The following is a 27,979-nucleotide window of genomic DNA, read 5'->3' on the forward strand; positions in this document are numbered from 1 at the left end:
ATAATGGATTTTGTTTTTCCAAACAAAATTAAACAGGATTTTATCAACTGATTTACACATTTTGTTGTCCACATATAGAGAGAGTGCAGAGTATGTAAGCCTGGAGATGCCCTCCACTTTAGCAAGCAGTATTCTCCCTCTCAAGGTCAAGTCTCTCTGCAACTATGCACTGAATCTTCTTTGGGCTTATTATAACCAGGTCAAAATTCAAGGTACATCTTTTATCTTGATTTTTAGTTATCATAATGCCTAAATATGTAATTTCAGATTTAACTGGAATATTATAAATAGTGAGTGCTGTACAATCTTTAATAGACATTAATTCACATTTACTTATGTTTAGATTAAGACCCGAAGCTTCAGAGAACAGTTTTATATAATTAATTGCTATAGGGATTTGGGAAGCATCTCTCAAAAATAAGGTGGTGACATCTGCTAATTGACTAATAAATATTTCTCAATCAGCTAAACGAATGCCCTGAATAGCACTTTCACATACAAATGTTGACAGTAGCTGCACACAAAAAAGAAATAAATAGGGAGAAAGGGGACAACCTTGTCTCACTCCTCTGGATAAACTAAACCTTGATGAAGTGCCATTCTTTAATTTAATCAAATCACTTACATTATTGTAAAGGGTTTTAATTACTCTGCAAAACATATCCCCAAAACCAAATTTATCTAATGAAGTAATAATAAATTGGTGCTCTAAAGAATCGAAAGCCTTATAGAAATCTAAGAAAAGAATGAAGCTGTCCTCCTGAATCAAGTCTGAATAATCTAATAAATCAAGAATCAACCTTATATTGTTAACAATGTGTCTTTTGTTAAAAAAAAAAAAACAGATTGTGTCTCATCTATAACAGAACCCAATACATATTTGAATGTTTTAGCAAACATAATAGCTAAAATTTTATAATCATTGTTAAGCAGAGAAACGGGACGCCAATTGTCAATTAAGAGTAAATCTGTTTTAGGTTTTGGAATTAAAGTAATTAAGCCTTGAGTGAGAGTCGGGGGGAGAGCCTCATTCTGTATGCTTTCTTGAAAAACCTTAAGTAAAAAAGGAGACAATTCTTTAGAGAACTGTTCATAAAACTCTGAGGTAAGCCCGTCCGTTCCGGGAGATTTATTGTTTTTAAGTCTTACAATCTTTAACAGACTCCAGAAAAGTATGGGCTGCCTCTTCTGAAAATGTTTTTTTTTATACAGATTACTGTAAAATTTAGCACAGAAATGTGCAATTGCCTGAGGATTATTAGTGACTGTCCCCTCAATATTAAGAGTTTCAATTAGTGAAGCAATTCTTTTCTAATCTGAAAAAAAAAGGCTGTGTTACATTCTCCCTCCTCCAGCCATTTTTGTCTAGATTTAATATAAGCACCCTGTGCCCTATAAGTGTACATTTCATCTAATTTAGACTGCAGGTCAGCAATACTCAAGCTTATCAGATTCAGAAAACAACTCTGGGGGTTTAGAAGAAAGTATAGCAATTTTAGACACCACCTTATTTTCTTCTGCTCGCTTAAGTTTAGCTAAATTACTACCGAATTTTCTAAAGTATTTACTCATTTCAAACTTCAACAGCTCCCACTGGCTACAGTATGAATCTAACACTAAAGTTCTTCTCCAGTACTGCTCAATCAATAATGTAATATTCTTCTTAACATCTTCAAAATGGAGAAGAGAATTGTTCAATTTCCAATAAGAAGGAGATGAGCTGAAATCAAGGGATGCAGAAAGACAAAGACTAAGAGAGATTGCACTGTGATCTGTAAAAGGTGTAGCATCTCGGTCCTTGCTGCTCCACATATAGAGTCTCTGCTGTGGATACATTTCTCTCCATATATCAACAACACAAAAACGCAACATGAAATTATTCATAATTGGACTTATAGAAGCAGCTCTAGGGGGAAATCTATCTAAATCACTATTTAAAACCATATTGAAATCGCCACCTAAAATAAGAACAGCATTGGGGTATTTATTTAGCCAGTTTTGTATATTTTCACTGATATTGTCCATTAAAGTGGTATTTTCTGTAGAAGAATTGTACCCAACATTTAATAACACTGAGATGGTCTGACCAAGTGAAAACACTAATAAGAGAAAATGACCCTTTGGATCACTGTCAACGTGTAGAATTTCACCAGCAAACTTATTTTTTAAAATGGTGACACCTGCTGATCGCTCTGTGCCATGCGACATCCATAGATCACTGCCCCACTGGGACCTCCAAAATTTAACATCGCCCTTGTGGAATGGGTTTCCTGAAAAAAGCAAAAGTCTGATCCATGGTTTTTAACAAACAAAAAGAGGGCTTTGCGCTTCACATTGTTTCTTAGACCCCTGGCATTAAAAGAAATGAACAATATTGACATTGATAAACGAACCGCAATGAACAGCTGTTAACACGATTCAAAACAAAGGCAAAAAGTCAAAACTGACTGATAGGTGAGAAGAGTGCTGAGATGAACAGAGCTTAACTGACCAATTTAAAGGTCCAGCTGTAATACGACAATAGCTCAAACGGCATAGTGACAGTTAACAGTCATCATCTTACAAAAGAGTACACGATCGTCATGATGGAACTTACAAAGTAATCTCCACACCTTCAATGAACGCACATGCTCCGACATAATAGCCAATTTTTCCAGCAGCCCTCGCCTCTCACTCTCGGCCACAAGCTCTTCCGTCTCTCTTGGTCCAGCGAAGTCAGATCCTGCGAAGCGCAGGTTGTTGTCTTTGAGAAACTGGGACTTCTGAAAGTGAAAGTGACGTGACATTCAGCCAAGTATGGTGACCCATACTCAGAATTTGTGCTCTGCATTTAACCCATCCGAAGTGCACACACACAGAGCAGTGAACACACACACACACTGTGAACACACACCCGGAGCAGTGGGCAGCCATTTTATGCTGCGGCGCCCGGGGAGCAGTTGGGGGTTCGATGCCTTGCTCAAGGGCACCTAAGTCATGGTATTGAAGGTGGAGAGAGAACTGTACATGCACTCCCCCCACCCACAATTCCTGCCGGCCCGAGACTCGAACTCACAACCCTTCGATTGGGAGTCCGACTCTCTAACCATTAGGCCACGACTTCCCACAACTTCTTAACAGCTTTCCACAAGGCATCGCGGATAACCCGTGAGGAGAACTGCATGATAACGGCGCGAGGTTTTGTGTTGTCACTTCTCCTCCCTAACCGATGCACAGTGTCAACAACATCAGGGTACTTGCTCTTGGCCTCGGGATAAGTCTCACTGCAGATTTGATCTGATATCTTCTTTGAAAGTCTCAGGCACTCCAAACAATCTCAAATTCAACCTGCGAGAATATGTCTCTAGATCAGAAGTGCATGTTTCCCAGGTGCTCGTGAGACGTTCTTGATCTTTAAGCCTGGAATCTACATCTTTCACATTAGTTTTTAGATCTTGCACTTCGGCACACACAAAGTCTTTTCTTTAGCCCTTTTATCTTCAGAGCATTGGTGCTAATCATTCCTTCAAGGGCGTCAGACTGAGTATTGATCCACGAGGAGAGTATAGAAATTATGGCAGAGTCGGCCTGCTCGTTTGGACTTGAAGATTTACCTTTTTTATGAGCAGGTGGCTTGCTAGGAGTCACAGGGAGTGAAGTCGCGCAGAGATCTAGCTCGTTTACAGCAGGTGAAGCATAATCGTGGACATCCATGATGTCGATAGTGTCTGATGGCTCTTTGCGTTTGTCAAATGGCATATTTATGCTCTTAATTGAATGTACTAAAGTATGATCCAGCAAATGTAACGAAAAAAAAAAACGTTAATCCAGCTATACTTTCTTAATATGTAAAGTTTGGTCAGGAACTCTGAAAACTTTGACTTAACAAGGCACCATCTTGGACCCCCCCGCCACCAGAGGGGCATGCTTATGCTCATGCCTTAGGTCAGACTGACGTCATCACAGAAGGTACGTCGTTTTAGAGGGGAGGAGCATTCACAGATTTGTATTAAAGATTACGAAGGCAAACAATTTTTTTTTGTGGATTGACTTGCACAGATGAATTGTTCACCACAAAAATAGCAATGTGTGCTAATAAAGTAAATATAGTCAATTATGATTTTATGTGTACTTTAACGGACGTTACTCCTATAATACTTGGGTTGTGGATGATGTGTGAATATTGCGTTCAATAGGTAGTTAAAAAATACCATATAAGAATTAAAGAACAGAATTCAAGATAAATTGACTTGTTTGGCATTGGTGGGAACGCCCACAAAAACATAATAACTGTTTATGCCGTGGGGGAAAACAAAAAATTCGAATTAACGTGCAGAGACCTTGTTAGGCGCTTGATCTTTACGTTTTGTGAAGATTTCGTTTGATTTTTGCTTGGTGCAGTGTCGAAAAGTTGCTTTGTGGCGTTCTGTACCTCTATCTGAAGATGTACATGGCTGATGAACAGACGGACTACCAAAGGTAGCACTGAACGGGTAGCACAGATGGTTACACTACTTACCCTGTAATGATCTGTCATTAGTCCTGTCCCCCTGCACGGCTTACAGTAACCCTCCTTCACATCACAATCAATTAAATCTGACTCCTTGATATTTTTTGATGTCAAAAGTCTCTGCTAAATGACTAAATGTCATAATCTATTAAAACATTTATTTCATATTATTATACACAATCCCTTACGAAAATAAGCAATGGTATTACTTTATTATTATTATTATTATTTTTTTTTTTTGTCGTTTTTATTACCAATTATAGCCTATAACCACAGTTTTACCACAAATACCATGGTTAAACTATGGTTAAACTAAGGTTAGTGTAACAAACGTTGTTTTTGCCATGCTTTAACTAGTAACCAATAACCATGTTTTTATGCGTATGTTGCTTTGATGAGCGGCAGAAATGATTTTATGTAGGCCATTCTGAGTCAACACCATGCTTTTCCAATGAGGAGGAAAGGACTGTTTTCCCCCAAGCCGACTCCGCGCACACAGCTATGATGCGACACCGAACAAGTTAATGGATCGCTTAATGAATCAATAAATAATTTTAGAAAGGGTTCAGTAATAAATACACCTCTAGAAAAATTTGACACTCATTGTTTAAGACACTTACTTGAGCTGCTACACTGATGGAAACACTAGAGGGCGAAATCATTATTGATACGTGTAATAGCTATCAAACTTAATGCTTTAGACAAACATGACTATTGTTAACATTTTAACCGGTTTGCTGTTTGAAAAAAAGCCGTTGATGTGACAAGAAAACGAGAAGTACGTTTTGTGATTGTTTGAAAATTTCTTATAGAGATTTATTGTTTATATTTATATGTATTTCTTACCAGTATTTCGAGAGAACAGAGTTATAAAATAGAACAAATGAATGTGAGTAATGTTTGTGTTGTTGTCGGTAAAGCGTGATCGCGCAGAGGGCGGCGCGCGCCTCCTGTTCCTCAGACCCGTTACTCACGAGACGCAGAACAAACGGACAGAACATGAAGGAAAAACACGGCAGAGATTTTGCGATGGCTCACAAAACGGAGCGGTTTAAAGTGATTTCTCTCATCAGATGCTGGATTTCACTCGTGGCATTCACAGGTGCGTCACTTTCTGAGAGTTTGGAGAAGTTGAACAGTAGCAGCTTGTTTTCACTCTTTTAGCTGTTCACATCCGTCATTGCGGTCTAGAAACTTAACCAACTTTGATTCAGGATTCTTTGTTAACGACTAACGTAATTTAGTATCAGTAAATCCGCGTTTAGCAGTTGTATTAACAGTAGATGTGACGTGTGATCTTTATCAGCAATTTCACTTCATGTGATTCACGTTCGTTTCAAGGTTTTTGGTTTATTAGTTGGTCACTGCATGATGATGTTGAGCGCGTTTAATATAGAGCGAAATACAGGAGATGAATATTAACTTACAGCTGCGTTCACTGTCTGACATATCAATATTAAATGATCATCTTAAGTATCTGAAATAGTTAAAGATGTTACAGCAGTTGTTGATTACCATGGTATCGGTCTAAAACTGCTTACAGAGCAGTTACACCTCACTGTGTTTCTGACCTTAATTTCTGTAATGATGTAATGTAATGATGTCTAACCAAACCCTCTATAATCAAGAGCACAGCTTCTTTAACCCTTATCTACACTGCAAATACACTGCAGCTCTGCTAGTGAGATACAATGAAATTTGTACCAAACTTTTCAGTTGCCAGCTCAGTTCTTATACGCTGCATTCGCTAGATTTACTGTGAGAAATTTGTATCCGTCTTTCCTTGCGTGTTTTTTCATCACATGACTTGTAAGACTCCACAGCAGACAAATAGATAGATAGATTTAAATACAAAAAAATGTATCATGACTATGACTTGATCAGTATAATCTGTATTTTGTTACAGAACACATTAATAGCAATTTAATTTGATTCACAGTTTTTAGTGGTTTACAAGCCTCTGAAGTAAAAATCCACAGACATCTAAAGACCTTTCTTATCAAACACATGATCTCCTACTCCCTTACCAGTGAACACTCCTTGCCTGCTGCTCTCTGTCTGTCTATCTGTTTGTCTGAATCTTAAATATTTAAACCAGCTGTTTCTGGGTGTGTTACTTTATAAACCCACCACAATCTGAGAAGAGCTCTTGTGTTGACCGACTAGATTGATAGCAGATATTCAGAAGTTCAGAGGAGACACTTTATTACCACATTCTTTTCCACATAATGTACATTATTGTTGCTCCTCTATGCCCCACTTCTCTGAAACATGTAGATTTTTACAAAGCTCATCGTTCTGAAAAGCAATGTGTACACTGATTGGCCAGCTATCCACTGCGTTGTGATTGGCTGAATACCTCAAGCGTGTGACAGAAATGTTACACCCCTTACCATACTGTGATTCCGTCTCTCGGCGTGACGAGACCAAACCAATAAAACACATTACAAAACAGGCATTTATTGCATCCGGTGGGGGCATAATTACTGATCATGACTTATACTGTCTTTTTACGCGTTGTGTTGCGTATCTCGCTGCGTAAACATAAAACCATGTCTGCATTTATGATTGGAGAAACGACAAACAACAAGCGCTATTCTACACTGCTCAAAACTTGTGTTTGGTTCATCATTGTCATATTCTTTAAAGGGGTCATATGATGTTGCTAAAAAGAACATTATTTTGTGTATTTGGAGTAATGAAATGTGTTTATGTATTTTAAGGTTCAAAAAACCCATTATTTTTCACATACTGTACATTATTGTTTCTTCTCTATGCCCCGCCTTCTGAAACGCGTCGTTTTTTTTACAGAACTTATTAGTCTGAAAAGCAAGGTGTGCTATGATTGGCCAGCTATCCAGTGCTTTGTGATTGGCCAAATACCTCAAGCATGTGATGGAAATGTTATGCCCCTTAGTATACACAAATCCGCCGCAAACTCTATGGGCGCCGCCATCTTGCCTGCCGCCATTACTGCGTACCTGCGAAGTGTGACGGTGTGACACTTGCCGGTGCCCTCTAATGACATTTCAATGAAAGCGGATCCTGTTCATTAAAGAAAATGTATGGTGAAAGGGGAAAATTGGGTAGATGATGTCAGGCAGTGGCCAAAAACTTACTGATAAAGGTAATTCATTGACAACATAATGTAATAATGTATAAATATGTAATGTATTGTAATTAAGAAGTGTATTAATTGATGACAACAATAAAACCGAACGCTGTCATTACTAGCTGTGTTGTTAATATGTTCACAAGCTTCACAAGTTTCAAATAACTATTAGGCCATCCTTATAAATATTCTTGTTTGCCATAACTGACTGACCCTGTCAATTTAGGACTGACTCAATTAATTATTTTTTTCCCCTTTTTGTCCGACCGACTTGCCGATTGTAATTGCGTTAAGATCCACAGATTTTTTTTTTTACTCTTCAAACTAATACAAATGCAATAAAATGTGAGACACACGCAACTGACGCTTTTCACATGCTCTCACGCCACACATCCATTTTCTCAAGCACAGAAAAATCGCGAAGCAAAGAGGACAGGGAGACCGACAATCTCAGCTCTCAGATTCTGTCAATTTTATTATGAAATTCAAACAATGAATACCGTTTTGGTGCTTGTAAACGTGACGCGACAGATCCCTAGCGGCACCTGAACTGATCATCTCTAGCTAATAGTAAAGAACTCTGTGTAATCCATATGGCCGTAAACATGGGCAGTCAATGTGCAACAAAGGTTTCGTGGAGTTCACAAACGGGTTTATTCCATGCCTGTAGTTTTGTGCTGTTGTTAAAACAGCCCAACCACACAACACACTCTTCTCGGCATCACTGGACAGCATACGTACTAAAAAAACTAAATAAAAATAACTTTTCATACAGCTATAATCTGCTACAGCCGCCTACGGGACTAACGCTACTTCTGCTACTTCCTTAGCAGCAAGGCACACAGTAATGGCGGCGCTGCTGTACTTCCGTGTTTCGCCGGATTTGTCTATACTGTGATGCATGTCCCAGTCAGAACACTGGCGCTACAAGAAAAAAAAATAAAACCCATTACAAGCGAGCCATTTGTTGCATCCAGTGGGGACATAATTATGTGTTATAATGACTTACGCGCCGCGTAAACAAAATCGTATCTGCATTTCTGATCGAAAAAAACAACAAAAATCAAGCACTGCTCTTGAATCATCAGTGGCAAAACCTTGACATATGTAAATGTACTTACACACTGTGAGTCAGAACAGCCAGCATTGCATAGTCTTCTCTCCAAGGATCAGGAAACAGTCCTCCATAAAATGTGCTGCACACTGAATATTTGGTTTGAACTGTTCTGGAACAGTGTTGTAAAAACAACTTAATCACTGATTTCTCGTTGTGTCCTTTTTTGGAAGGCCAAACAAATTAGTTTCGCTTTCACAACGAAACACACAGCGTCTCCACAACATGGCGCCGACAGCAACAGGTAGAATAAAAGTTACGCCTTCTTTATTTGTGTGAATATTTGAGCTTGTTATTCAATTCTTCCAACATTGTAACGTAGACATGCGGGGGCGTGTTAGAATGAGCTGTTTAGGTAGGCGTGGTTGACTCTTAACTTTTATAAAGAATATCTCTTTGGGTTTGAGACTTTAGTCTTTGCAACTTTACAGATCTTCTTTATGCACCAAGAGCTTGTAACACTCCAAAGAGAAAGGAAAAATTGAAATCGCATCATATGACCCCTTTAAAGTGTGTGTCTGTGTGTGTTCCCCTAGTTGCATGAATCTACCTTGTATAAATATAAACCTTCTTCTTTAATACACTTGAGAATGTTATGGTAGTACACTGGCTCTGTGTCTGCTTGATCATTCTTCCAGGATTCTGTGCTTCTGCTCTACACCACAGGGATCAATAGCATCAATAACATAAATAGTTTACCTAAAATTGAATCTAACGAAAAACATACTGTAATTTTCCAAAACAAACAGCGTTTATTGTTTCCAACCTAAAAGCCATGTTGTGGCATTAGAATGTGTTTATTTGAACACATGTAATTTCTGTGATGAATTGATAAAGCAACATTTATTCTCACTGAATTCCCTAAGAATTACATCACATTATTGAACTAAAATAGGTTGAGAATGGTATTTCACGTTGACTAACTGAAGTCTAACAACTGTTGGTTTCTAAATCAACTTGTTAAGTTGTGTCTTATTGAATACTGTTTCCTGTTCAAGCCTCCACTTATTTTAATTGAAAAAACTCAACAGCCGTTTATGAGCATTTTTATTTATTTATAGCACACGTTTAAGTTAGTCTTTTAAAAACTTTTGTAAAAACAGTATCCAGGCTTACAGTTTCTCAGACACCAATATTTTAACAATTCATAAAAAATTAATCACTGTCTGGTTAACTGAGATTTCACTATGAAGCTAAAGTTTAAGATCATGGTCACAGCCCACCTTGAGCATGAGCGTATATTAGCACCCTTTCTTATTTGTATTGGGATATGAAACGAACGGGTGTGCCATCAGACCTAATGAGCGGGTGGGTTTACCAAACTTACACAAACACACTGGTTTCCATCTTTTAAGGGGGCTCTCCGTAGACGTAATGGTTTTTATACTGTACAAACTGTATTTTTATCCCCTTACACTAACCCTATCCCTAAACCTACCCCTCACACAAAACATGCATTTTTAGATTTTCAAAAAACTTAATTCTGTATGGTTTATAAAAAGTGTTTTCCTCATGGGGACCAAAACAATGTCCCCACAATGTCAAAATTTACTAGAAGTACTGTACTTGTGGGGACATTTGATCCTCCCATAACGTAGGGAATACCAGGGCACACTCACACACACACACATACTCACATACACTCTGTGCTGAATCAGCCACTCTCAGTAATGATGATAATGACAGTGTGTATGGAGTTAAAGAGCCTCTTACAGCAGACAGAAACACACACTCCATGCCTCACTGTTTTTATGGTTTATTTATGATCAAAGAAATTTTTTTAATGTTAGCATATATTATGCGATTATTTCTTTATGTTATGTTTTTTTTTCCACTCATTATCTATCAGTCACAATCATCTTGTTTTTCTCTCTGTCTTGTCTGGTCTGGTCTCAGCGGTGACATGGTGTGAGGCCGTGCAGGTCTCAGTTCGTGACGAGCGGCGCTTTGCGATGCTTTTCCAGTCAGTGGTTCTGCCATGTCATTATACCAGCGTCTCTTCTCAGACTCCAGTCATCCAGTGGTGGTACAAGTCATACTGCCGTGATCGCAGCCGCGATGTCTTCCGCTTCCCCGACACGCTGGCTGTCCACGGCTCTGAGCTCGGCTCTTCTGTTCACCTGGACTGCGGGGACAGCGGGCGGACAGTGCGCATTGTGGCATCTGGACATGGATCATCCATCACCCTCGCTGAATATTACAAGGGACGGGACATTTCCATCATCAACAGTGAGTTGCTGTGATTTCAGTGTGCATATGTGAGGTGCTTAGCCATTAGCATTTACTCCCCGCCATGTTGATCCAAACCTGCTTGAGTTTCTGTCTTCTGTGGTGCACAAAATGTTCATGATGAGTACTGGGGCTGCTGAGCTCCATGATGCTCCTTGATTGTATCATAACAGGACTGATGATTTGTTTAAGGAACAGATTGCAGAACAGTTGAATTATGGCACATCAGCATGTGTTTTACATCAGTCAATAGCACTTGTGTGTCTCCTCATACATGCAAATGAAAAAAAATAAAAAAAATAATAATGACTTAAATTTGAATCTGTTCCTCACGCAAAGCATCATATGACCTCAGAAAACTTGTAAAATATTGCATGAGTGTATGGACGACTGTTATGATGCTCTAACTGAGCTATTTTTGGCCTTTTTATTGTGTGCTTTAAATTTATGATACAGAGCAGCATGAACATTCTGCTAAACATCTCCTTTTGAATTCCACTTAAGAAAGAAGTCATACATGTTTGAATGGCATGAGGGAGCGTAAATGATGACAGAATGTAAATTTTTTTTTTGGCTGAATTAAGCTTGTAAAGGTTAGTAAGCAGTAAATGTGTAAGTTTGACCATTGAAAAGCTCATTGAATGCAGGATATTGATTCTTTTACTAGTTTTTTGCTGATCATGCTGATTTGTCCACAGTAAAGTTCAGCCAATGTCTTTTTTTATTCGGGCTAGTTAAATTAATTTTAGGCTACCAAAACCTCAAGAATGCCTGCCCTAAGGGCTACCAGGGATTTTGAAATTTTGCGAGCCCTGCTCTTTTATATGTTACACACAATCTACTTAATATAGACAGCTTCATTATAAAGAAAAATAACAAACAAAAAATCTATATTATTATTATCTATGACAAAAATACTATTATAAACTAGGATAATGGATAATTCTGTAGAAAAATCATGAGTGAAAAATAATTTTATAAAATCCTTAACTTTTAGTGAAAAAAAATACATTATTTAGTGGGTAACAAATAAAAAAAGAATAAGTGTAGGACTAAATCTGGTAGGCCTACACATTGCTCTTTGTATTGTTGTAAAATACATCCATGAAAAACAAGTAATATATTTATATATACAGAGTTTCCGCGGGTCCTTAAAAAGTCTTAAATTTACTTGTATCAAATTTAAGAAAAAAAAAGTCTTAAATTGTACAAGGAAGTCTTAATTATGATTTAAAGATGTCTTAAATTTGGGTACAGACCAGACTCAGGCTTTCTGGATTTGTGTCTGAGGCATCTTGGGAACAGCAGGCTGATGTCAGAAGTAGGAGGGATCTCTCCACTCACTCTGACATTCAAAACCGGCTTGTGTTTAAACCAACTTGAGAACAGAATGATAATATTACTGTGAATTCATTCTATGCTCAACAACAAACACAGTGCATTTAAAGGGGTCCTATTATGCTCTTTTACAAAGTCTTGATTTTGTTTTGGGGGTGTACTAGAACAGGCTGTCATACTAGGTTTTTCGAAAAGCACATTATTTTTCACATATTTTACATTATTACATCACCTCTCTCCCCAGTCTGGCATGAATGGCTCGCATAGTTCCTGTATCAAATGAAGGCCCGCCTTCTTAAATACGAAATGTGCTGTGATTGGTTAGCTGGGCCAGTGTGTGTTGTGATTGGCACCACTCGGCGCCTGGTTGGGAAATGTCATGCCCCTTACCATAGCCACCTGCAAGCTTCAGTGTAAAAACACAATTTAAACGGATGATTGTAACCACTCTAAGTTCGTCTGCCTTGGGAAAGCTAGCATGTCTCCGACACTAACACTCATTGCCTTTTCTAATGCAGCTCAACCAGGTCTCATCCTATTTGTTGATATTTGTGATATCACAAATCCCGGAAAATATGCGTTGTAGTCCAAACGAGTCGTTCGTTGTAGTTTTTGAAAAGTGATTTCTGTTAAATAAAATATCTCCTTTTGAATTGGACTTTGATCTTTGTAACTTCGCAGATCTTTTTTATGCTCAAACAGCAACATTACAGACTAACTAAAGTTGAAAAAGTGAAAAAGCATAATAGGACCCCTTTAAATTTGAAACTGTACAGATTTAGCAGATGCTTAGGCTGCGTTTGCACTGGCACAAAGCATCTGATGATTTTTACTGGATTCAAACCCATGATCTTGCAATTGCTAGCGTTACACTCTGCTGTTTGAGTGAGAGCCTATATTAACATGCAAATAAATGCAATGATTGTGCAGTGATACACACAGAGACGGCCATAAAAACACAACCAAACCCCATTACCCATGAAGCGCCTGAGCTGAGCTTAAGTTTAGTGACCGTTGATCTAATGTGGCTCTGTTGGATGGCTGTTTGTCTCTCCCTCCTCACAGGAAGTGCTGCTCATTGTACCGACTCTTTCCTGTTCCTGAAATTAGTCTGTTTACTCACTCCAGCGGCTGCAGGAATGATGATATCCCTCCTTCCTCTGACACAGTACAATTCATGCACATTAAAAAGCGTGTTTGATCTAAATGTCGTTATTGTAGTGGTGGGATGAGCTTCTTGTTAATCATCACCTCTCAAATTTCTGTTATTTATGTAAAGACCATTTTTTTCTAGTTTATTGTGTCACCAGCTTTACGTTTTCGTTATGTTAGTTATTGGATATAATTTAACAGTCAGGGTCAGTAATTTAGATACACCTATCATGTGAACATGTGAAATGTTTAAGTCTTTGTTAACTCTGGACCAACCTATTGTCTGTCTTTCTCTCAGAGGCTGACCTGCGCATCGGTGAGCTGCAGTGGGGCGACAGTGGTGTTTACTACTGTAAGGTGGTGATTTCTGATGATCTGGAGGGAAAGAATGAAGCACATGTGGAGCTGCTTGTGTTGGGTGAGCGCACAACACTCACAGGAAACACACGCACTCACAACAGGAAATGAGTGACCGGACACTGGGCATGACATGAGATTTTCTCCTTCAACCAGTTAAAATAAACCCTGTCCTGTAGCCGTGCTGATTACCTACACAACACTGAAACAAATGCTAACTGTAACCTGCCTTAACCTTGGTGTAGCATCCTGAACTTTTCCTGATTGTTGACTGTGTGATTGAGTTGACCAATAAAATCTTCTGCGGGGTTTGTGCTGATCAAAATCATGCATGCAGACAGATGCTATCAGCATGTGTTTAGAATCAACCACTGATGGTGAAAATGTTTTATTCGTGTGTCTGCCTTTAGAGATCAGCAGTATTAGTAATAATCAGTATTTCATTATGTTTGACAGTCTTGATCATAAAATGCTCCTGATGATCTGAAATGGCTTTGATATCTACAGTCTATTTGGAGTCTCTGAGCTTCCCTCAAATGGCTTTATTTTGGCATTGGAATGAGAGGGATCCGCGCACACCTCTGTCTCTTACAATGTGAAATATGGAGCGATATGAAAAGCTCTGACTTAACATATGAACAACTGAAATGCATTCCTGATTTATGCCGGTTCATGAACCATCCGTTCACTGTTCTGTGTGGGTTATACTCTTTTTAGAGTGGCTGCGTAGATGTTTAGAAGCTGGAAAGCTGGAGCTGAGTTTAGTTCATACTAGAGATTTGCCTGGACAATTTAGCCCATTTTAGAAGATATTGTCATACATATAGTGTGTTTAACATTCAGAACATGTTGTTCATCCACCTTGGGAGGTCAGACTAAATATTATAAATTATAATAAACATTAAATAAGTATAAAATTAATTGATAAAGAACAGTACTCACTGCTCAAGGAATATACTTTATTTAGCAGGTTTTGCATGTTTCCAAGCAGAACACATACAAATCTTAACTGGCGGTTGCAGAGGGCTAATGGGGGGATAATGTACAAAATGATGTTTATTCACAATATATTGCAGCCGACCACACAAAGAGCAGGATCATCCGGTGCTAGATGTGCTGCCATGGAAACAGTGAGGCTTTCAGTGTCCAGCTGTGCAGTGTGACGTAAAGACTCATTGTACAGATCTGAATGGAGACGTGCAGTGTACAGGAATCAAATAAAGAACACACCAGGGATTAAGTAATTTACCCTTTTTTTAAGGGCAGGAGTTTGTCCCAGTAATTTGCTACAGGCAGAATTTTCACAGCATTTCTGACATAATCAAACTGTCGAACTGCCTCGAAGTCTTTCAGAAGTAAACTGGATTGAAATGAGTGATGTCTGTCAAGAAAAGCAGCAGTGAAAGATGACTGATGTTGACATTGTTCATAACAGTCAAGCACTTCAGTTTTCTCATTCTAATTACCCTAATGCTGTGCATTAATTAAATAAAGTACAACGATAAATACTTAACTATGTAAATAATATCTTGTTTTTAAAGTAATGCCAATTATATATATTTTCATATTATGTAGTTTAGATGTGCTGAATTGTCAAAATAATGCATATTCTCAACATCTCACACCTGACAAACATCTTCAACAAGCCAGAGATCAGTCCTGAGTCTTGGCGAACAGCAACCTGCATGAATGAAACCGATTCAGCAGTGAGTGTGGCAGTGCAGCTTCAGTGACAGATCCTGGAAGCAGACAGAATTCCAAAAGGAATGCGGTTTAAGCCCCTGAGTGGCACAGGAGCTCCTTTCCTGTTTGCCCACGAGTGTGTTTAGATTACAGTAGTAGTTGACTGAACATCTAAGCAATTCAATGTTGGCGCAGGAGTGCAGAATGGAATGAATAATACAGTACTATGGAGTGAATGAATGATAAAGTAACCTGTTTTTGACAGGTTGAGAGGAAAATCACAAGCTATTTTTTTTTCTTTTTGGAGTCATCTGTAGCTAAAGGAAAGAATTTTGGCTTTTTAAAGGATTAATCATTTTAATAAAGTGAAGAAAATGAAGCAACAAACTAAAGCTTCAACTAAAACTCAACTTCCCTTCAGAACATTGTGTCTCATATGATTCTTTGTCTGGCTGTTAGAAGCGTGTGATGTTGCTTACTGTATGCTTGGTACTTTCTTTGACTCTGTTCACTGACCGCTAAGATCAAACATGAGAAAGTCATTTGGCTTTGATGATTCTACAGACTCTCTCCATGTAGTTGTTTATACAAACACCTCCTCAATGAAGCTCCTCCTGCAGTTACTCTCAGAATCCCTGTAGCAAAGTAGAACAAGATGTAATGGATATGGATATGAAACGGAACAGTAATGTGTGTCGAGTGGAAAGAACTGAATTCAAATAAAGGCACTGAGCAGATAAATAGTAAATGACAGAACTGATCTGTGAGCAGGTGATTTGATTCCTCAGAATGAGTGTCTGGAAGGATTCAGTGAAGCTCTAAGTATGTGTGGATATTAGAAAACATGTTGCTTTTACTTATGTGACAGCAATGATCAGTTAAGGCCAATATCACTATTCTTATTGCTCATAAACTGTTACCAATGCTCAGATTATGTGTGCTGTTGGAAAGAGTGCTGCTACTTTAAGTTATTCTGGCAAACTATTTTTACCTGCTGGACCAGTAAACAACTAAAAAACCCACATATGCACATAGAATGAGACACACGAGCCACATCTTCAGACCAGAGGATCACAGAGACTAAAAATGTGAAAATCAAATTTCAGTATAAATATTTCATATCACAATCATTCATGTTTTAAACAGGCCGCTCGCTCTGTTCAGGCATACTTCATCAGATCTTCTCTCTAACTGCATGAACTATCTATCTGCAGCATGATTCTCTGCTCAGTCACCAGCTGTCACTCTGCTTTACCTCGATCTGTCTGTCTCTCTGTCTGTCTGTCTGTCTGTCTTCAGGTCAGACAGGTTTGGCTGATGATCTTCTGCCTGGGTTTAATGTGGAGATTGTTCCAGGTATGAGCTTTCAAACATACCAGTCTGTTTTCTGTCCGATCTGCCTCGCTCCCTATTTCTAATACTTTTATTCCCCTCTGATGTCATTTCCAGATGATCAAAGTAACAAACACCAATTAAACACGCAGATGGATCACTGTAACAGATGTTCTGTCTCATGTGATAACATCTAAATTAACTGATATAATTCAGCTCATTGATGATTTCATGACTGAGTCAACCGGACTGCATTACTTTAAATCATTGTAAGGGTTTAATCGGGTACATATAAATAGTAAAAACAACAGAGCCAAGTTTTGCTGGCCAAAGTACATTAAGCCTGCAGATGCAGCCATCTCATCTTTGATGTTGTTGGGTTTGACGTTCAGTCACATGTTTGCTGTAAGATGTTGCGTGAAATTGTGCAGTGGGTTGGACTCAGTGTTAAGAGTTAAGGAAGGAGTGGGAGTGTGTGTGTGTGGCTTAAAAGACATTAAACTGTGTTTTAAAATAAAATTTACAAAAGGCAGTAGTTTTAGCGAGGGTTAGGGGAAGGGGATAGAAAATACAACTTTTACAGTATAAAAACCATCATCCATATATCCATATATATATATATATATATATATATATATATATATATATATATATATATATATATATATATATATATATATATATATATATATAAAAACACTCACTCACTTGCCACTTTATTAGGTACACCTTGCTAGTATCAGGTTGGACCCCCTTTTGCCTTCAGAACTGCCTTAATTCTTCGTGGCATAGATTCACAAGGTGTTTGAAACATTCCTCAGACATTTTGGTCCATATTGACATGATAGCATCATGCAGTTGCTGCAGATTTATCGGCTGCACATCTATGATGCGAATCTCCCATTCCATCACATCCCAAAGCTGCTCTATTGGATTGAGATCTGGTAGCTGTGGACGCCATTTGAGTAAAGAGAACGCATTGTCATGTTCAAGAAACCAGTCTGAGATGATTTGAGCTTTGTGACATGATGCATTATACTGCTGGAAGTAGCCATCAGAAGATGTGTACACTGTAGTCATAAAGGGATGGACATGGTCAGCAACAATACTCAGGTATGCGGTGGCGTTTAAACAATGATCAGTTGGTACTAAGGGGCCCAAAGTGTGCCAAGAAACTATCCCCCACACCATTACACCAACACCACCAGCCTGAACCGTTAAAACAAGGCAGGGTGGATCCATGCTCTCATGTTCTTTACGCCAACTTCTGACCCTACCATCTGAATGTCGCAGCAGAAATCGAGACTCATCAGACCAGGCAACGTTTTTCCAATCTTCTGTTGTCTAACTTTGGTGTGCCTATGTGAATTGTAGCCTCCGTTTCCTGTTCTTAGCTGACAGGAGCGGCACCCGGTGTGGTCTTCTGCTGCTGTAGTCCATCTGCTTCAGGGTTGGACGTGTTGTGCGTTCAGAGATGATATTCTGCATACCTTGGTTGTAACAAGTGGTTATTTGAGTTACTGTTGCCTTTCTATAATCTCTAACCAGTCTGCCCATTCTCCTCTGACCTCTGACATCAACAAGGCATTTCGTCCACACAACTGCCTCTCACTGAATATTTTCTCTTTTTTGGACCATTCTCTGTAAACCATAGAAATGGTTGTGCGTGAAAATCCCATTAGATCAGCAGTTTTCGAAATACTCAGACCAGCCCGTCTGGCACCAACAACCATTCCACAATCAAAGTCACTTAAATCCCCTTTTTTCCCTATTCTGATGCTCGGTTTGAACTTCAGCAAGTCGTCTTCACCACATCTAGATGCCTAAATGCATTGAGTTGCTGCCATGTGATTGACTGATTAGCAATTAGTGTTACCAAGCAATTGAACAGGTGTACCTAATAAAGTGGCCAGTGAGTGTGTGTGTATATATATATATATATATATATATATATATATATATATATATATATATATATATATTATATTATATATATATATATTCCATGATTAGCATTGATGTTAAATTCAGCTTTTGTGAGCATACACACTAGATTTTACACTATATCGGACAGGATTTCAAACTGACTGTCAGAACGCGTTGTATGGATCTTTAGCTATCAGTGTGAATATGTATGTGCGTTACTGTGCTTGTGTGTCTGTCCTGCTTACACACTCACTGAGTCGCAATTGTCATAATAATGCTGACCTTGCTGTGTTCTCTCTGGTAGAGTGGGTGTTTGTGGGCGCCGTGGTCGTGGGCAGTATCCTCGTCATTCTGCTGGTGGGTGTTTGCTGGTGTCAGTGTTGCCCTCATTCATGCTGCTGTTACGTGAGATGCTGCTGCTGCCCAGATACCTGCTGCTGTCCTCGACACCGTGAGTCCTGCAAACACATGCCATCATGCCACCAACATGCTCTGCTGACATGACTGTAGTCTGACTCTATCTCTCTTAAATAGTATATGAAGCAGGAAAGGGGATCAAGTCAACCCCTCCCACACCAGTGCCCATGTTCCCTCCATACTACATACCTGGTATGCCCACCATGGTGCCTATTGCTCCGCCTTCCCTCATTGACCCGAACCTTTCCACTGCACCATCACTGGAAAACAATGGCTCAGGTGAGTGTACTGTAGTGAAACTGGAATAAACCTGTTTACTGGTGTTTACTGAGCTGCTGTCCTGTTCCGATAGTGTTAGATGCTCAAAAACCACAACATGGTTTACTGACACATTATTAAATATTTTTACCACCCCAGTATTTTAGAGTAATTTTTAAGAATTTAAAATGGGTTCAAACATCTAAAGTGCATTTGAAACATCTACAGACAGACTCATGCATGTTGTTTAGATAGTTTACATCACAGATCAAGTTCAAATCACAGATAAGCAAGTCCAAAAAAGTGAGTTTTCAGAGAGGATTTAAAGGGATACTCCATCCCAAAATGAAAATTGTCATTATTCACTTACCCCCATGTCGTTCCAAACCCGTAAAAGCTTTGTTCGTCTTCGGAACACAATTTAAGATATTTTGGATGAAATGCCCATAAACTGGCAAATAAATAACAGTGACAAGGTCCAGGAAAGTATGAAAAGCATCATCAGAGGAGAGGAATTGTTGAATAAAGTCGTTATTTTTGTTTTCCTAATGTAAAAAATGTATTCTCGTTGCTTCATAACATTACGGTTGAATCACTGATGGGAGATGGACTATTCTGACGATGCTTTTCATACTTTCCTGGACCTGGACACTGTTATTTATTTGGCAGTCTATGGGACAGTCTCAAGCCTCCCTGTTTTCATCCAGAATATCTTAAATTGTGTACCGAAGATGAACAAAGCTTTTACGGGTTTGGAACGACATGGGGGGTAAGTAATAATGACAAAATTTTCATTTTGGGATGGAGTATCCCTTTAAACGCATTAAAAGATTCTGCATGTCTAATATTATAGTGGAGAGAGTTCCAGAGTTTTGGGGCAACGGAGGAAAATGCCCGGTCACCTATTGAGCGTAAAGGGAACAGTCAAAAGGCCAGAATCAAAGGAACGGAGATTCCGCCTAGGCGAGTATACCATTGGAAGATCCGTGTTTTTGGTGCCAAACCATGCAAGGCCTTATACGTAAGCATGAGAATTTTGAAATCAATACGAAACCTGACAGGGAGCCAGTGTAGGGATTCCAAAATTGGAGTGATGTGATCTTTATTTCTGTTCCCTGTCAGGATTATAGCAGTTGAATTTTGGACATACTGCAATTTATTTAGGGTGGTTTTTGAAACACCTGCAAGTAGAGCATTGCAGTAATCGATGCATGAGAAGACAAATGTGGTGATCAGTTTTTCGGCCACAGCAAAGGACAGCATGGGGCGAATTTGTGCAATATTTCTGAGATGAGAAAATGATGCTTTGACATTGTTCTGAACATGGGGGTCAAATGTAAGATAAGGAGTGAGTAAACCTGTGCCTTGATGCGCGGTGTATGTATCATGGAGGACGTAGAATACCAACATTTTGGCACAGTTCATAAGTGTCGTTCGATAGATAATTCCTCTTTAGTTTCAGTAGATTGCGAGCAGTGTACCTTAAGGCCATGAGCAGGGAATCCTCCGCAGCAGAAGTCTTGCTGCCATGTAAATCATGATCCCAGCAGAAAAAGAGATCCTCGCAGATAAAGCTCACTAATAAAAACAGTAGTCCACAAAATAAAGCGCTGTTGCACATTACGCTAAAGGGGGCAATAACCGGGCACTTTCCAAAGCTCCAAATAGCCACTGCACTAAATCGCAGAAATGTTAAAAACAATAAAAAACAAAAACAATAAAAAGGAGAAAGGAGCTGCAGCCAAACGTGCCAGCATTCCCCTTCAACCGGAACCCGGAAAGAGATGAACTCCGAACTAAGGCTTTTGTCCACATATTCTTTCAAAAAAGTTCAGGCTTTGATCTTTGATCACATATTCCACATATTCTTTCACAAAGATCAGGTTTCTTCAAGAACCCCAGTGATTTGACTGTCTAAAGTCTCAATAATTGCTGATGTGTATAAATCAGTAAAAAATTACTGAAAAATCACTTAATGACTGTATTGTAAGCATTGTTGTGAAGTGTCCTCACTTCAGTTTTCTTTCTGATTCATAGTATTTATTTTCATGATAGCAGCCTTAAACAGTATTTACACCCAAGTTATCCCTTTTTTGAACTTTTGCCATCTGGCTGGCGCTTCAGAGCTGCAAATACCAGACACAAAAGCAGTTTCTTCCCCCATACAATCTTACTCATGAACAGTTAAATGTTCCCCACTTATGCAATAAAAATGTGCAATAACCTTATATTTATTTGTTACCACCTCCACCCTAGTACATCCCTGCATCTCACTCTATTCTATTCCTTTTTATCATCTATAGCACAACTGTTCATACAATTTATTTATTTTTCAATTTATTTTTCAATATTTGTCTATTTATATGTGCATATTTTTTTTTTTTTTTGTTGTTGTTGTTTTTGTTTTGGTTTTCAGTCTGTGTGTTTTTGTCTCTGTGTACTGGAAGCTTATGTCACTAAAACAAATTTCTTGTATGAGCAAGCCTACTTGGTAATAAAGCTCTTTCTGTTTCTGTTTTATGATATGAGATCCATTGGAGGCATTGGCAACTGAAACGCTCCATCTAGTGTGGATTTTAATGTGGGGGGGGTGGCATTTCATCTGAGTACAGGACTACTTTAAAATGGCCTGAATGACCAAAAACTATATTCTTTATTCTTACAACACACACACATGGTGTATCTCCTGTAGTGTGGAGTGGTTTCCATCTGCAGCCTGTGTCAGATGAGAGTTCTCTGAAAGTGCTGCAGTACGTGGAGAAGCAGCTCGCTCAGTTCAACCCATCACAGACTCTTAGCAGCAGCCGAAACTGTAAGACACAAACGCCATTCCAGATGCTTGACCACTGCATGATCCACTCAACATTCCCACTGCACTTGACCACTGCACATGACCAGCTGCACAATCAACTGCAGCTGTCCCGCTCAATATTCCCACTGCACTTGACTACTTCACAATCTACTCCACACGACCCATTGCAGATGTCCCACTCAGAATTCCCACTGCACTTGACCACTGCACACAACCACTGCATCATTCACTGCACGATCCACTCCTTCTGTCTAAGCTGCTCTATTTTCCTGTGTAAGAGCTGCATGCTTGACTCCTCCTTTTCATGTTCCTCTGTGGTCTCTTAAGCACTTTATACTTCTCTCTTTATATTCTTCAGGCTTTTCATGTAGTGCTCTAAATTCTTCTAAATGCATGATGATAAGACATGAAAGAATGAGACCAGAGCAATTAAGGTTAAACATTCTAATGCATAGGTCTTCAATCCTGCTCCTGGGAGACCCACTGTCCTGAAGAGTTCATCTAAAACCCTAGTTTATATTAATCAGCGGTTCTCAATTCCAGTCCTCGAGCCACCGTGCTCTGCACATTCAGAGCTTCAGACATTTGTTCTATTTGAACGTAAGTGCCCTGCGAATTGGACATCACAGGATATTCCGTCATGATTCCAGTTCGAAGCGAACGTATATGTTATGTTCAAAGTGCATTGAAGTGTGCAAGTTGTGAATTTAAATTGTTTTTATTTACAGAGGTATATGATGTCACACTTGTCCGTGTGTAAAGACGTTGTGCAGTGCAAATCCGTGAATGAATGTTCCGAAGTGAGGTATACTTCAACAGATTTCCCCTGCACAGGGAGTAGGGAGCAATGAACACTGTGTAGGGACCATGTCAATGGGAACACAGCTCATGCACAGAGCTCATTTCTAACAAACTGATTATCTGAATCAGGTTTATTAACAAAGAGAGACATGCCAGATATGCAGAGCTGGGGAGCACAAGGATTGAGAACCACTGATCTAAATAAATCACTCCTGAACCAGCTAATCGAGGTCTTACTGGTCATTTGAAATATCACAGGCCCAAAAGCAGGGTTGAAGACCTAGGTTTTAAAATATCAAAAAACTGTGATGTTAAGAATTTGCAAAAAGAGTTTGTCCAAACTCTCCAAGTAAGCTATCAGAGATATCTGTGCTGATTTCTCTTCATTTGCAGCCTGCAGTATGTCTGAGCTGAGTTCCTTACATGATGCAGAAGCTAATTTCCGTCAAACCAATCGACAAGTCCAGAAAAAGGCTTTGCCTGCCATTCCTGATCTTGATGACCTCCGGACCACAGATTTATCTCCCATTCATGAGGCAGGATGCACACAACAACCCCAGCGTAGAAATCATGTAGCAGATGAAAACCCCAGGTAACAGAAGGCTGACATGTAGTAAAGCACTTGTCTTACTACACAATGAGAAGTTTAATAGTATTGATAATTTCTGTTTCAGGTGGAACCCTCGCTCAGAACACTTGCAGAGGAAGGCTTTCCTGGAACGTGGACGGACAGGATCTTTGGATGAGCTAGAGGAGTTTGCAATGGCGTATATGCAACGAGGACATCACAGTGATCTTGGAAACAGGGAGGTCAACTATAGAGCACACGAACTGGAAAAGGAGCGCAAGAGGGAGAGAGACCGGGAGCTGGAACGAGATCGTTACCCATTTTATTGTTCAAAACGTTACTCTCCGAAGGCCAGTCCAGTGAGATGTCCACCCAGCCCTCCGCTCTTACCTGGAAAAAGACGGGACCCGTGGGACAATGGTCAACCACAAAGGGATACACGAAAGTGGGATCAGAGCAGAAGAGATTTCAGTGGTACAGGGAGCAGGCAGGACTACAGTGATGCCCTTCTCAACAGTTTATTAGAACGTAAAGCTAAAGCAGTCAAAACCAGTTCTTCAAAAGTAGGACAGACTGAAGAGGACTCAGACACACCTTCCAAAAACAGCTCCAAAAAGAGTAATGAAGGTTTCCACAGCAGGTCTCCATGCAACCAGTCACCTCGTGACCGGATGGCAAAGGATAATGAATCATTACCGTCCTGCACCGAGAAGGAACAGGAGCGTTCCTGTGGAGCAGAGTCTGGACAACAACCTTTCAGCTACACCCGCTCTGGTCACGGCTCTACGCCAAGTGGGCAAGAGGAGCAGAACCGCCCTCGTAAAGTGGTGAGTTATCATTAGGACTCTTTGTGACTCTGCTGTTCAATTGAAAGGGGGAAATAAAACCTTTCACAGCACTGTCGACCTGAGTTTGTCTTGCATGCAAATGGATGCATTAGTGGAGTGAAAGAAAAGTACAGAGGTTCCACAGACTGAAGCCACTTCAATCAAAGCAAAGCAGTAGAAAGGTGTTTATCTACAGGGAAGTGAAGAATGTAGTCCTGAAACCCTCCAACACAATTAGTAACATTATTGGAAATATGTTTGTAAAAATTTTGAAGTAATTTAAAAAAGAAAAAAGAAAAAAGACCTCAAAAGATTAGTTGAAAACAGTCATTAAAAGATCCAGTACAAGAGAGAATGCAGAACATTAGCCATAAATCCAATTTCACCAGAGAAGCACTCTATAAGATTTCCTCCTGTCAGTCATCATCCTTACCATTTATTTCATTCGTATCTCTTGTAGACATTTTTTGATGAACAAAGTGTGCAGTTTGATTCCGACCTAGGTCTTTCAATCACGGTTCGATTTGTACCTCGATTTGACAACAGAAAATAAGATGTATACAGGTAACAAAAATGTAAATAAATTAAACCCATCTCTACCTGCTTGCTGCTTAATTCCTCCCCAAAATGTATTTGGAGCACAGCTTAAACCGTATATATACTCTTAACACAACTAACGTTACAGTGGTCCAAGAAAGCACTAGTTTGAAGCTATAAAACCTCTAAGAAACGTTATGACTATAGAAAAAGAATTCAAAAAGGTCAGGATATGACATTGATAAAATGTGTGTGCCAGAAAGCAAACATTATAATGCACAGTACACTTACGTATTTGTTTCAAATTCTTTGTGGAATGTAGTGGAGTCAGTGTGTGTTCAGTGTGTCCACCCGTCCTTCAGTTTGAAACACAGTTGCGCACTTACACACCACATATTGCCCACAGACTTCCACTGTAAGATGTTTATGTTTTTACAAAACACAGATGCTACTGTAGTGCTTAAAGTTTGAACTTGTATTCATTAAATTAGATCCAACTGTAAAATGTAGACACTCGCCAGAGGCACCGTAGAAGTTAAAGCGCTCCATTTATGTGCATAAATACAGATGGAAATCTTATTGAGTGCAACTTGGAGAATCATGTAGCTTTTCAGGTTTGGACTTTATTTCTTTTTATTTTTTGTGTGTTGTTTCAGTATAATGTACATGTATAACATACATGTCTGGTCCTAATAATTCCACAATAATCACTGACAGCGCTTCACCTGCCGACTCTCTGCCACTCTCACTGCTAGACAAGACTAATCTACTCAAACAAAGCTAGCTTTGCTTGCTTGTTCTGCTCACTCTTCTGTCCTTTCTTTGAACAGAGCACTCTTCTGAGCAGAGACTCGCTTGTAGTTTGATGTCTCAGATACACAATGGGGAAGTCACCACGCTTGCAAAAACTCCACCGCCAACACGCACTGATCCAGTGGAGCACTAGCGCTGTGGAAGGCAGGTTTGTGAGGTCTGAACATGAGTATTGAAATATAACTTACCCTATGGCTCACAGCTTTGACACTGAGCTTGGAGAAAATATAGAGTATTCATTCATGAGGCTCACTGGACAAGAGACTTTTCCTCACAGTTTAATGGATTTGTATTTGATGAAAACATTTGCCACAGTGAAATGATGATGTTTACATTGAGCGTTATTGGATGTAATATATGAGGATAGCATGGTTGCCCTATCAAAACCAGTTTTACTTACATATGGGACACAGTATTTTCACTTATATGTATATAATCTTAAAGTGCTCCATATGAATGGATTTTTGAATTTGCTAAATTGTTACATTCTGACAACCTATATCAGTAAACATGTTCATAAAAAACAAGACACTTGCTAACTGCTGTGCTAGCTAACTGTGCTTTTGCACATATTTGCACATAACATTAATATTATTGTAGATCTAGTTATACACTCATGCTTTTATTAGTGTTGTACGATACAGTTAATTTATTTTTCAAAGTAACAAATGATAATATTGTGTGTCTTTAGGGATGACACTGGTTTCCATATGCAAAGCTGAGCAAAGACTTAAAGATAAACAGAACAAGATTACAGGGAGTCAGTTGGTTCCAGTGGTTTATTAATTATCAACCAATCTCATCATATTAGATAAACAAGAAAGGATTTTCATTGAATTACTGTTGGTTGTGAGTTCACTGAAGCACATATCTGGATCATGTAGTTAAAGATTTCTGACTAAAAAAAGTACAATGTGCAGCTGACTCGAGTGAAACACTTCAGTATTAGTACTGAAAACCAGCCTCACGTATAATCATTTATCTTGTAAAGGCTCAGTCATTGCTATCTGTGGTACCTTAAGTTAGTGTCAATAGTAACAGTGTGATGTATATGCACTGGAGACACGCGGACACTGCACACACCAAGCGGTGACATCACGGGACGATGAGCTCATCATTCTTGTGTTGGTTCTGTTGGCGATCAGGCATTAGATGACATTTGTATTGCTCTCAGACTGACATCACTGTGTCAGATGTCAGTCTTCACCTAGTTCTTCACCTACTTCACCAGTCTCCAACTACTTACTCTAGTCTTCTTTTATCTTGAAATGGTTATGTTTATATAAGGTAGCTGTATCAAGCAAAGTGCTTTTATCCAAATGCTTAAGGAAATGGTCTATATAATTACAATTTTGCCATGAGGACTGAAAATCATGTTAATGCAACTGTTTACATTTTTTCACATTTGCTGCCTTATGAAATATGTATATTAGCTGTATGCAGATTCAACCATGTTAACTACATCAAATGAATTTCAATAAAAACTTGACATTCTAATCCTAGCAAACTCATGTTATGCAGTGTTTTTTTTTTTCTGTAGCATCACATTGTTATATTGCTACAGCATTATGACTCTTGTGTTTGTGTCGGTGTAAATCAGTGTAAATAAGTGTGTCATGAAAGTCTTTGTTCATTGTTCAGACAATAGTGACGCACTGAAGCACATCAGTATTGAGATGGAAACCTCACGCACGCGCACACACAAAAACATGTTGGTATATTTGGTTTACGGGGCTCTCCATAGGCATAATGTTTTTTATACTGTACAAACTGTATTTTCTATCGCCCTGCACCAACCCTACATCTAAACCTACCCCTCGCAGAAAAAAACCATTGCAGAAGAAAACTTATGTTTTTTAAGCCTGAATTACAGGGACACAGGAAGTGTCCTCATAAACCAACTTCATACTGTAATACCTATGTCATACCCATGTCATTATACAAATTTGTTTCCTCATAAACCACAAACACACACACACACACATTTGTTTCACTATGTTAGTGAGCTTATCTCATAGACTTCCATTGTTTTTTTTATATCAGTTTGATGATATTTTCTATGGCCTAACTCATCCCTACAATACAACCATCACAGAAACATGCAAAACACTAGATTCAAACAGAAACATGAAATTTCTGATTTATAACCTCTTTTAACTAATGAAAACCAGTAAAACGTGCTCACTAGCAGGTTGATCATTGATCTTTCAATAT

General features: G+C 39.0%; 1 protein-coding gene across 5 annotated transcripts in view; it reads left to right on the forward strand.

Annotated features, from left to right (window-relative positions):
* LOC109086708 (immunoglobulin-like domain-containing receptor 2) overlaps positions 1 to 27,286 on the forward strand; it is a 42,103-nt gene extending 14,817 nt beyond the window's left edge. Inside the window, exons 1-10 of one of the 5 annotated variants that reach the window (XR_006159298.1) lie at positions 5,315 to 5,591; positions 10,612 to 10,944; positions 13,733 to 13,852; positions 16,774 to 16,830; positions 19,037 to 19,183; positions 19,267 to 19,428; positions 22,100 to 22,219; positions 23,414 to 23,612; positions 23,695 to 24,979; positions 25,783 to 27,286. Coding sequence is in view for 4 of the 5 variants with exons in the window: in XM_042754166.1 (XP_042610100.1) it covers positions 5,489 to 5,591; positions 10,612 to 10,944; positions 13,733 to 13,852; positions 16,774 to 16,830; positions 19,037 to 19,183; positions 19,267 to 19,428; positions 22,100 to 22,219; positions 23,414 to 23,612; positions 23,695 to 24,415; positions 25,783 to 25,818 (1,998 nt within the window). In the remaining variant the exon portion in view is untranslated. Of the gene's footprint in view, positions 1 to 5,314; positions 5,592 to 10,611; positions 10,945 to 13,732; positions 13,853 to 16,773; positions 16,831 to 19,036; positions 19,184 to 19,266; positions 19,429 to 22,099; positions 22,220 to 23,413; positions 23,613 to 23,694; positions 24,980 to 25,782 lie in introns of those variants that run through there. The other 4 variants (XM_042754166.1, XM_042754313.1, XM_042754274.1 and 1 more) reach the window with 4 other exon arrangements.
* The last annotated feature ends 693 nt before the right edge of the window (positions 27,287 to 27,979 follow it).

Source organism: Cyprinus carpio, chromosome A1 (assembly GCF_018340385.1).
Source record: "Cyprinus carpio isolate SPL01 chromosome A1, ASM1834038v1, whole genome shotgun sequence".
NCBI lineage: Eukaryota > Metazoa > Chordata > Actinopteri > Cypriniformes > Cyprinidae > Cyprinus > Cyprinus carpio.